At 43.5% G+C, this 11,528-nt stretch overlaps 1 protein-coding gene across 1 annotated transcript in view; it reads right to left on the reverse strand.

Moving 5' to 3' along the window:
* TMEM123 (transmembrane protein 123) overlaps positions 1-9,638 on the reverse strand; it is a 67,927-nt gene extending 58,289 nt beyond the window's left edge. Inside the window, exons 1-3 of the mRNA XM_073240012.1 lie at positions 9,372-9,638; positions 7,735-8,392; positions 3,539-3,595 (exon numbers count right to left, since the gene is read on the reverse strand). Coding sequence (XP_073096113.1) covers positions 3,539-3,595; positions 7,735-8,392; positions 9,372-9,638 — 982 coding nt within the window. The remainder of the gene's footprint in view (positions 1-3,538; positions 3,596-7,734; positions 8,393-9,371) is intronic.
* Positions 9,639-11,528: the final 1,890 nt, after the last annotated feature.

Genomic DNA, 11,528 nt, shown 5'->3' on the forward strand with positions numbered 1-11,528 from the left:
CATTCCCAACTTTTCTCAATCTTCCCAGGACACATACAACAGGCTGGCTACTCAGCCCCGTATCTTTAACTCTTAAAGTGACTTAAAATGATTTAAAATGTTAAATGTTTCCTTTTATAGTTCACATCACAATAAAGTACTTCAGCAGTTCTTGATCTGAATTGAAGAATCTCATCCGGCTCCTAACTCCACCTTTAGGATGCTTTAGGAGAGAAAGATACCAGGACAGTTTCCATTTATTAGTACATCTGCTGTCTTGAGGGTGCAGAGGATGAAGGTATAAGGTGGTTTAGAATCACGTTAGCATTTTGATGCTTGAAAAGCTACCCTCACCCCCGTAAGAAAAAAAGGCCCAGAGAAGTTAGTGCAGTTGCCAGTTACATTTCTGGCTTCCTCTCTAGAGCCTGCTCTATTATATTTCTGATGTCTCAAAATAGAACTCTCACAACTTAAATAGTGTATTTCCATTTCCTAATTTCCTATATGTAATAAAGTAACTGCACTTGTGATCTGGCACTGCCTGCCAGCCATGGTACCTGCCTGTGCTTCCTGGATGCAGGGGTTCTCTCCTGTTTTGGGGTACCTGTACAACTATTCCCTCTGCCTGGAATGCTCTTCTGAGGTTATCTGCATGGCTGGCTCCTTCCTGTCACGCAGATCTCAGCTCAAATGACCGCACCTTAGAGAGGTCCTCCCTGACCACCTAGCCTGAAGCAGACTTTCCCTAGTCACTGTTTGCCACATTACCATTTATTTATGTAATTATTTATTTTACCCTGTTTATTTACTTTTTAAAATCATGACCTAAAACCATCTTCTTTAGCTGTTTATCTTCTTACAGTCTGTATCTTCCCGCTTAGATATAAACTTCATGAGAGCATCTGTCTTACCACTACATGCGACTAGCAGAGTAGACAGTCAAAACAAACATCTGTTCAGTGAATAAGTGAACATAATATTGCATGATTTTCCCATTCTACATTCCTTGAGACATCTGATGATGTTAAAAATTACCAGCAATTTTCAAATGCAGTCTCAAAAACAAGCTGAGCACAAGCAGTAGTATTTGAGGAGTTGAAGCAGTCTTTAAGTACAAACAAGTTCTTCAAAGCAGGGAAATCCTTTCCTACATCAAATACCTAGTTACAAACAAATATCAGTGTCTATTGGTCTATCTAACACCATTTGCGTCTGAAGCAACCTTTCAGGTCAACTAGTTCCTGTCTTATCATAGCTTACGACATAATAGGAAGTTTCCACCTAATCTTTCTTTCATATCTAAAACATTTTACCCAAAATAAATAGTAGTAGTATGGAATATGGAATTATATGCCTCCTAAATTCTACTTCAGTAAGATTTTATTGATTCCACTGGAGGCAAGAATTGGAATACAGAATTATTTGAGTGAGCTTTTGCCAAATTTCCACTGCCCTCTTCTGCTGAAATCTAAGTCCAAGCCAAGCCCATCTGTTCAAAGTTGCTATGGTCATGCCATGTCTATGGACAAAACTAACCCTACTAGAGAAGCCCAAATGACTGGATCACAGACGAGTTACCAAGCAGAAGGCAGTCATAGATGGATGAAACGTTAAGGAAGATCAACTGCTTTGAAACTTGCTTGGAACAAATTACGCCCAAGAAAAGAGCTTCCAACTGGATGGTAGCAACCCACAACTCTGAGATTGCTCATTCTGGGGAAGCATCAAAGCCACGAGACCACAGAGAAGGCTCTATCCTCAGTGATCCTGAGCCGTTGTTCCCATTGCCAGTGAGACCTGCTGGCCATTCTAAACCATGTCATGTTCCTTTGTATCCTTGCCCTAAACCTGTTATGAAAAACAACCTGGGCATGTGGTTTCCTTGCACAATACAGAAAAAATTCATCTGTCCACAGACCCTAAAATATAAACCCTCTGACTATACATGAAATGGGGAAAAGTATTTCCTATATAAGCTGAAAATGCTTCAAACAAGTCCCCAGAGAAAAGAATGTCAAAAATATTGCTGTCCTCAGATAATGATTAGGGCATACAGAGAATGGAACTGTTACACAGAATTCAGTGGTTACTGGAAAGTAACCTCAATTCCTGTTTGACTTCAAGTTATCTATCTTATTCCTTAAAGTACCACCACAACAAACAGCTGTAATAACAATGGAGAAGGTTGGCCCATGGACCAGTTATGTCTGCAAACTGTATATACATAGTGGTTCTTTGAAAAGATAAGTCAGCAGATAAACTATGTGTTTGGTTCCATAATTCAGTTCAATGTGTGCAAACCTACTATGTATCAGGCAGTGTTAGGTACCAGGATGAATAAATCAGATACCACTCTCAAAGAACTCAGATGGAAACTAAAAATCAAAAACAACAAAAAATTAGGGTGAAGAAGATTTGTTGAATCCAATGTGGTGAGTCCGCATTAAAAGTGATAGACACTCAATGCTCTGAGTAGTGTTGCTGGAAGTCTCCACTTTTTCCAACAATACATTCCTGGAATACACATCATACAGGAGTTTGCCCAAGATATTATTTTCCCATTGGGATTGGTACCAACTAAACTGTACTACATAAACAGCACCGAATTAGTTGGTAAACAGTATGTTCAAAAAACAATGTACAACAATTCGAAGGGTCTGTTACTATAAAAAACAAGGTATTAAGCATCATTTTCTATAAAAATACACAAACACATGTTACACAAGGGCTTTTAAGATTCAAAGAAGACATAAAGGGAATGAAACAGTTATGCAAAGTGTTACATACTGAACAAAAATTTTTTTTATAATAGCTAGATTAACTGGTCTCTTTGGAAAAAATTTTTGAGGCAATGCTTTCTTTTTTGCTCAATTAATTTCCCTGGACTGGAAGGGGCATTTGAAATCATCCTACTGACTCTGGAGCCATTCTCAAAGTACTTCATTGATCTTTAACATGCTTTGATGGTTTACTATTGATATGTATGACTTCAGCCTGGTTTCCATATCTATCCATGCTAGTGAACTCAGAATTCCAAAGAAATTCACTTGTCCTAACAAAAAGCACAAGGGAAGTGTCTCAACACTTGCTTTTTTCAACAGGGAAGCAAGATGGTGGGTTGAAATCTGACTGGTGGTTGAAATATAAGTAGGGTCTCCCTAGCATCTGCCAGGTAAATTAGGGCTACCATAACTGACCAACTTAAAGAGTGTTCTCACCAGCAAGCCAGCAGGCTTATGTACTCACATTTTATATCTACTGGAAGAGTGAAAACTACACCTAATCTGTGCTTCAAAACTCAGTATGCATTTCCAAGATGCTTTTAGTCTTAGAATTTATTCACATCTTCGCTGGACTGAGAGAGACTGTCTAACCAGTGGACTATCATTTACTGATGCCTTCTAAAGGCAGTCCCTGAGGTTGGCTTTAGGGATTCATGAATGAATAACTTATGATTAAAACAGGTCAGTGTACCAGCATTCATGTACTATGCTGGCTGACAGAACTTTATGTACCCTAGACAACTGAAAATCCATTTCTTAAACCTTTTTAAACTCACCTGTTGGCTTAGCACTGGAGTTTTCTAGAAGCACAGGGTTCTTTGTGTTGGCAGATCCTATAAAAATAAAAAATATCCTGTGACGAAAGGACATTTAATATTTAACTAAGAACACTGGCAATATGTTGTGGTGGTGGTGGAGGCAGTGTGGGGGAGGATACATTATTCCACAGGAAGTTCTACTTTGCCGCTGTTGCTATGAAACACACCTTGAAACTGTCAGTATATTTGGAACTGTGTTACTGGGGTTTTCAAGACAGAAAACATACAGCTTATGTAACAAACACGTACAGACTACTTACTATGAGTAAGTAAGTACTCACTGACTTGAGTGCAATAGCTTGCCAAAGTTCATTCACCCACATGAGGACCCAGTGATTGGTGAGAGAGAAATGGATTTCTGCTACTGATAACTGTTCTCTGAAGTGAGGTGGAAATCTTGGGAGGGGCCCTTTCTGTTCACAGGTGCCCCTACTTCTTGTACCACCAACACCCCCAACTTCATACAATGGAGAGAAGATGACATGGGAAGGATTTTAACTATAAGCCTTCTCATCACAAAGTATGATTCAATTTTTAATGAGTACCTCGAGATTTGGAAAAAGTTTAGAAGAATTCTATGCCCCAATTAAGCAACTTTTCAGAGTGGTTTATTGACCTAGGGTCTCTATATCATGGAAGATTAAATACATGTATATCAAGTGGGAAGAAAACAAGTGTATTATTGTGTATTTTTCAAAAGGCAGACCTCTCCCATGGTAAACAACCTTCAAAGTACAAAGAAAGATAAGCAATGACAACTTTGAAGGATCTTTTGCTATGTTCAAATTTCTCTTGATGGAACTGTGTTATTCATTTATCACAAAAGGATATGGCATGAAAATTAAACTTGAAAAAGATCAAGTTAGTAAACTATACAGATGTGTTTAGCAGTAAGTATCAAATAACTGCTAACATGAACATTTTACTACATGCCAGGCCTCCTGAGGAGCATGTAACTTGCTTAATCTAAGCTTCCCAACAATTCTAAGACAGGATACAGTGTTGCAGCGACAGAAACTGAGGCCCAGTGAAAGCCACCCAGCCAGTAAGTGCGAGAGCCTGGATTTGGCCCAGTATGTTTGATCCTGAAGACTGTACATGAGTGCTGAAATGGAACTGTTAATTTTCTACTGTAAGCTCGCTTCTCCCCTAGTCTTCCCAGTTATTCAGCCCCCAAACCAAGAGGTCATCCTTTGACTCCTCCCTCTTTCTAACTCCACCATCTAATCTATTAGCAAACGATTTCAGTTCCATCCCTCAAGTGGATCTAGAATCCATCCACTACCATGTGCCATCATCCTTTGCCTGGGCTACTGCAGGAATCTCCTGGTTTTGTCTCCCTGCTGCTATCCATTCTTACTAGGGATAATTTCCTGACTTTTTTTTTTGGCTAAAGACAAAGCAGATGATCTTTGTACCTCTAAGACCTTTTTATCCTTTTTCAATACTTACGAAACACCTACTGGGGCAGGCACTGTTTTTGTATTCTAAGAGACATATCCTGGACTACCTATTTGCAAGAGTCTTGACAGTGTGACAGAAAGACCAAATATTAGAATAATGCACTGAATGGAAGAAAGTAAAGTTAAATTCATCAAGTGGCATAAACTCCCTAAGGATTAATTTCATCTCCGAATTGGCTACCAATTATAGAGGCTTTTGAAGCCTGGGACTCCTTTTAGAATTTGCCTGTTATTCGGAGGTGTAGTCATCTGCAGAGCCTCTCCCCACCTCCAGCTGAGAACACTTTGACTATGGCTTGCCTGAGATTTGATAGATGTAATCAAGAGAGCCAGAAGTGGCCATCTGCTGGCAATTTATTTGAACTCTTGGATATAGTATTTCCAAGTCTACCTTAATCCCTGGTCTTTTCAGTTAGTCAAGGAAGTCCCTTCTTTCCCCTAAGGTCCTTCAAAGTGGGTTTCTTGTTAATTGCCACCAAGAGCCCTGATTAATAGCCTCCCTAATGCCACCTCTCTTAAGTCTTTCATGGCATTACCACAATCTTATTTTATAACTTGTTCATAGTCTCCCCCTCCTCCAGCTGAGGATATTTTTGAAACTATGCAGCAGACTATGAGGGATATTTTAAAAGAACACTTTTTATCTTCTCCCACAATATTCTGGGCAATGGCAGTATTGTGGATTTAAGCATTATCTATTTAAAGAGCCAATAGCCCCTAATGTGATTTAGTGGCAAAATGGTTTAGAGTCTGGATTCTGGCCTCTGAAATCAAACATGCATTAGCTGTTTTACTTTAGACATGCTGGGTGCCTTCTAAACTCAGTTTCCTCATCTAAAAAAATGGGACTACGACTGAGGCTCCAATAGGATGATATACAGACCTCAACTAACATCGTGTAAGGTATGTAAGAAAAGTGCCTGTGAAAAATTAGCTACATAAGCTCTGATTGTTAAAAAACAGTGTGTCTCATAATGATACTTTATACAGATTACACATGGTATAGAGGACTAGGACATTTACCTGCTTTTTTTAAGGAATCCTCCATAGGACCTTCTTTTACCCCAGTTTCAAGGTGACATTACAGTGTGTAGAAACGGACTCCAGCTCACACTGGTTATACCAGTTCATGAAATGAAAGCTCCTGGTTCATGAAATAGAGCATTCATTCCAAGATTTCCAAATAGCACTAACCTCTAGTGGGACATTAAGTAATAAACAGAAAAGCTGAACAATGAGTATTAAAATAGGGTAAAAAAATCCATGTTATGAGGATAAAATAAAGAAAAGCAAGGACACTTAGTTTCTCTAACTAGTAATTTATTAGAGAAATAAAAAGGTTTACTTTCACAAAGTAACAAACAAGAAAATGGAGACCTCTCTCCATAAATATTAATATAAGTTGAGGACCAAGATCTACTGTTTCTTTATAGATTGTTAACTTCTACAAAAAAACATCTTGTAATACTGAAAATATGATGGACATGATTTACTAACCAATCCTTTCTTAAATGGTCTCAAACTTAGGTCTGCAAAGGCAGTTTGTCACATGCACAGTTCAGTAAAGCAAAGCAAACAAAAAATCAGCAAAGCAAAAACTTACCTATTTCATAAGATAATTCTAGCAAAAGAAGGTATTGTGCCTGAACCATATGGTTTTGCATACTGCCGTCTTTATCTGTTGCTTAGTAAAACTAATCTAAGGCTAAATATACATAAGACAACCAGAATTTGAAACCATGAACAACTTGGGTCACCTAAAGCAACTAGTTTACTGACCATTACTCAATGACCCAACTTCTGTAACAGGTGACAAAGAGAAAACGGAATTTACACGGCATTCTTAGCGTTCCGGCCTTCTCCAGAAAGAATTTTTTAAAGTTCCCCAAGGGCCAAGGGTCTAAAAGGAAATACACCCTCTCGCCCAAAACAGAAATGTTAAAATCATTTTGTTGTGACCGTACTGATGATGCCGTAGGCTAAGGATCATGCAGCTGTGATCTTTGGGCTGCACAGCTGCTGCGCGGCAGGGTGTTTACGGCGCAGGGGGAAGGCGCAAAGCGCCCATCCAACAGGGCGTAAGGCTCACCTGCGCGGGGGAGCCGTGCGCCCGCCCCAAAGCGCCCACTCACTTGAAGCCCAAATTCTAACGGTGAGCATCTGGAGACCTTAAGATTATAAATCATTTGTTTGACTTTACACAATTAAGACGATGAAACGCTGGGGGAGACGCCTGAAAGGTCCCCTAACTGGTAGACATGTTTCCACAGGAAGCGGTGGATAGTTTCCAATCCACCTAACACTGTTGACAAAAGGAAGCCTAAGATCAAACCCAAACCTTACAGGAAACATTAACTTAAGGGAAAGGCTGGAGAAATTAGGCGGAACTCTCCGCCGAAGGCCCGTACTTCGAGTAACTCAACAGGTTATATGAACTCCTCCAGGCCCGCGACCGGTGCCTGCGGAAAAACGGAGGGGAAGGACCGCCATCTCCTCCGCAGGCGGCTCCGAGGCAGGTGGAGGCCGGCCAATGCCTCAGTTTCCCCTAGCCCCTTTCGGTCACTGCCAGGTCTGCCCGTGCGTTCGGCCCAAGACGCGAAGAACTTTCTGCACAACCAGATCCGAACTTGGGAGACTCCGCGGGGCAGCCCGCCTCACGCCGGGCGGGGCGGCGACGCCGCGGCCACTTACCCTCAAGGTCCCTGCTGACCTCGGTGGCCTTCAGCAGCGCCAGCACCAGCAGCGCCCCCAGGATCAGCACCGCCCAGCCGCCTCGCGCGCCGAGTCCCATTGTTCCGAGCGCAGGACGCCGCGGCCTCGTGGGTCCCCAACCAAGGCGCAGGCTGCGCGAGCAGGAGCAGCCCCTCCGCACACCGACGCCGCGCACCGACGCCGCGCACGCCGCCCCTCCCGCCGCCTGCCCCCCAATGACCAAATAGGGCGCGGGAGCCGGGCCGGGGGCGGTGCCGAGCGGGGCGGGGCTGCGCGGGGCCGCGGTCCGGGGTGCAGCGGCTGCTCCGCGAGCCGCCCGGTGTGAACGCCGCTGCAGTTTCCTTCCTTTTCGGAAATGGCAGTTTTGTTCTTTTGGATAAAAGCGGGCCCCGCTGCCTCTCCGGATACTGAGCACGCCGGGCTCCGCGGGGCCCGGAAGGAAGTCTCTGAAGAGTAGTTCTCGGCGGGCGCGCCGGTGCCTCCCGCTCCGGCGGGACGGAGAGGTTGCAGGCGCGGGCGGCGGAGCGCGGAGGTCACGGAGAGCACTCCGCGGATGGGACGCACTCCGGGAGTCCTGGGCCGCGGGAGCGTTGTTTGGAGTGATCCCCCCTAAGGTGGGAGGGACTGGGGGGATGCCCTACAAATTTAGGCTACAACGACCGATAGCCTAAATGCATACAACGAGCATCCGTGATCTCTGTACAGGTAACCCCCACTTCCCGAAAGTTTGCGGTGTGCCCCTTCGCTTTCAGCGACGACCTGCTAAGCACTTTCTAAGTGAAAATCCTTAGGATTTCTTTCAGGTAGTGAAAAACAGGTAAGAATGTAGGTGATTCCTGAAAGCGAAGTGACAGAAAGGCGAACGTTAAAGTGGGTGGTACTCTTGCTGTATGCCATCTTGAGCCCAGGAAAGGTTTCACAGGAAAGCTCTACTTTTAGAGATTGCAGGGAACCTGTAAGCCAAATTGGACCGCATCCTTTTCCACCAGTTCCCTGCATCTGGGTAAGGATACAGTCTGTGCCAAAAGAAATTTGCCGAGTGGGGAAGGGTAAAGCGGGAACAAGCTCTTGAGGCCAGTATGGCCACTTAAGGCCATGGTTGCTCAAGTCTAGCTTAGGCTCTTCTCACTTTGGTGTCTGCTGTACCGGTATAAATGGAATACTCTGTTTTGAATGGTTTTTGGTTAAGCCCCTCTTAAACCCCTGAGCCAATTCTGCTCACCTGTCTTGATTTGCAGTGCTTCTAAAGTCTGTACTTCATTTCCACTAAGAACTCTGAAGTGACCTGTAGAAGTCTGTGGCTGATGCAGGAGAAGGACAAAGATCGAGTCCTGGTTTGGGTGGAAAGCCCTAAGCTGACATGGAAGACAGAAAGATCCAGTGCATAAAAATCAACGTGAATCTCCCTCCTGCAACATTTTAAATACTGTGGATCTTTGACGTCTGGTCCATATTTAATGACGTACAGTAGATAACATCACAGTTAAATTCCCACAATATGAGAGATGTACTTTTTAATCTCTGGTAAATCTATCAATGTGGACATGGCTGATCATAGTGATTAACTGGGCTATCTGTCCTAAATTACAGACTTCTATCTCTTGATTCAACCAAACCTGCAAATACTCCCTGGCATCCATGGGCAAAAGTAAGCACTGCATATTTAGCTTTAAGTTGCTCCATTTAATTGGGAAATCTGGTTTAGGAATACATTGTTCTGGCGACTGCCTACCCCACTGTCCAAGCATCTCACAATCCAGGCTCAGCGTGTCTTTCCAGCCTTGCATTGGCCACCAGCAGACAAGGATGGTTTCTGGGTGCTCGGCATTTGCATACCTGTTCTTTCTGAAATGCCCTCCTCCGTTCTCTTTACCATCCCACATCTAACACTTCCTTTAAGGTTTAGTGTTTATATACCTGGGAATCTGGGCTGGACTGTAAGATGCCCCCAGAAGTACAATGAGAAAGTAGGATGTCAGTTTCTCTTGGGACTGACCTTGTGGGACATGCCCTCAGATCTCTGTCATCTGATTTCCACACCACCTTTGCTTTGATAGTAACGCCACAGAACTGTAGGTCAACCATATTTTCTCTAGTCTGTGAAGGGAAAAGGTCAAGGAACTGTGTCCTTTCTGCCCTTTAAGAAACTCCTGTGGGAGGTCTGGCCCCCCCTCCCTGAGGAGAAGATCTAGACCCAGGTTTGTCTCGGTCTCTGCCAGCATCACAGCACCACCATTTTACTCTGGTGACAAGAAAGCTTAAAAGAATAGCACAGAGGCCCTTGGCAATCTAGCTCTTCCTAGCTTCCCAGCCTTGTGTCTGGATCCCGTCTGTAAGCTCACCAGACCAAAGTTCTCCACGTGTGCTGTGCCTATGTGTCTTGCTCCTGCTCTTCCCTGTGCCCAAGATGTGTTCTCACCTCTTCTCCTGGGCAGTGTTCACCCATCTCTCAAGATTGTCTCCATATCTTACCTTCCCCCAATCATCTGGGCAGATTTTAGTGCTTATACTTTGATCAGTTTGGTCTCTCTGCTTCTACCCTCTGTCCCTCTAATCTGTTCTCCACACAGCAGCCAGTGTGATTCTTTTAAATCATAAGTCAGGTGAAGGGGAAAAAATTAGCGAGAATGCTTGATATCTTGATCTCAGTAATGGTTACATGAGAGATTCACATGTCAGAATCCATTGAGCTGAGCACTAAGGTTTGTGCATTTCATTGTTTGTACCTCAATATAAAGAATAAAATACGTCAGTTCCTGCTATTCTGCCTTCCAGGATCCAAAATTGTGGCCTGCAGGGCCCTGCATGACATGGTCCTCGGTTGCTTTTCTAACCTTATTGTCTACCCTCTCCCCCTCCTCTTACTCAGCTCCAGCCTCTTTGTAGTTCTTTAGAGATGCCAAATCAGTTCCCACCCAGGGCCTTTGTGCTTGCTGCTCCCTCCCATCATTTAGGTCCCTGTTCATCTCTGAAAAGCCTTTCCTGGATACCCCACTGCACAGCTTGGTCTGTGGCATCTAGCACTGCTCATCATTACACCCATTTATGTGCCCGTTGTCCGTCCCTTCTGCACAGGTGGCCAGCTTCTTGGCAGCAAGAGCAGTTGCTCAGTGGTTGATAGATTGAGTTTCTCATGCAGAAGTGGCACTGGTGGGAACTGCAGTGAACAATTTCCTCACCAGGATAGTTCTGCCTTGATTTTGTGCATGATTCCTGTAGGCTTGGCCTCAGTCATGACTGGCTACACCATCCAGCAATTCTGCAAGCTACCCATTATCTTCAATATATTCCTTTTCTGTTACATCAGCAAGAGTCAGCTCTTCTATCTCACAGCTAAGGATCCTGACTTAGACAGTGTGTCTTTTTCCTCCAATAGGCTACAATCTGTGTTAGATGCTTTACCAACTATTTATTGAGTGTTTACTATGTGATGGAAGGTTCTAACAGACCTTACACTTCAGATACATAGACAGTTACTGTTTAGCGACTGTATGATAGTATGTTAGTATGTTAGATGCTTCTATGTGATAATGGATAAGCGCATACTGGGGCAGGGGTCTGTGTCTTCATATTTGTACTTGTGGATATAACACACTTCCCATCATATAGGAGACATTCAATTTGTATCTGTGGAGTGGATTTTGGATGGAGATAAACAGAACAGCAATTCTCTGGTACTTGTTTCTCTCAGTGATGTTCATTTTTTCATCTATCCTTTGTTTTCCATGTGTTAGTGTCTTTGACTTAGGGTCACTTGAAGGTGGACCAGAGTT

The sequence above is a fragment of the Manis javanica genome, chromosome 6, assembly GCF_040802235.1.
Source record: "Manis javanica isolate MJ-LG chromosome 6, MJ_LKY, whole genome shotgun sequence".
Classification (NCBI taxonomy): Eukaryota; Metazoa; Chordata; class Mammalia; order Pholidota; family Manidae; genus Manis; species Manis javanica.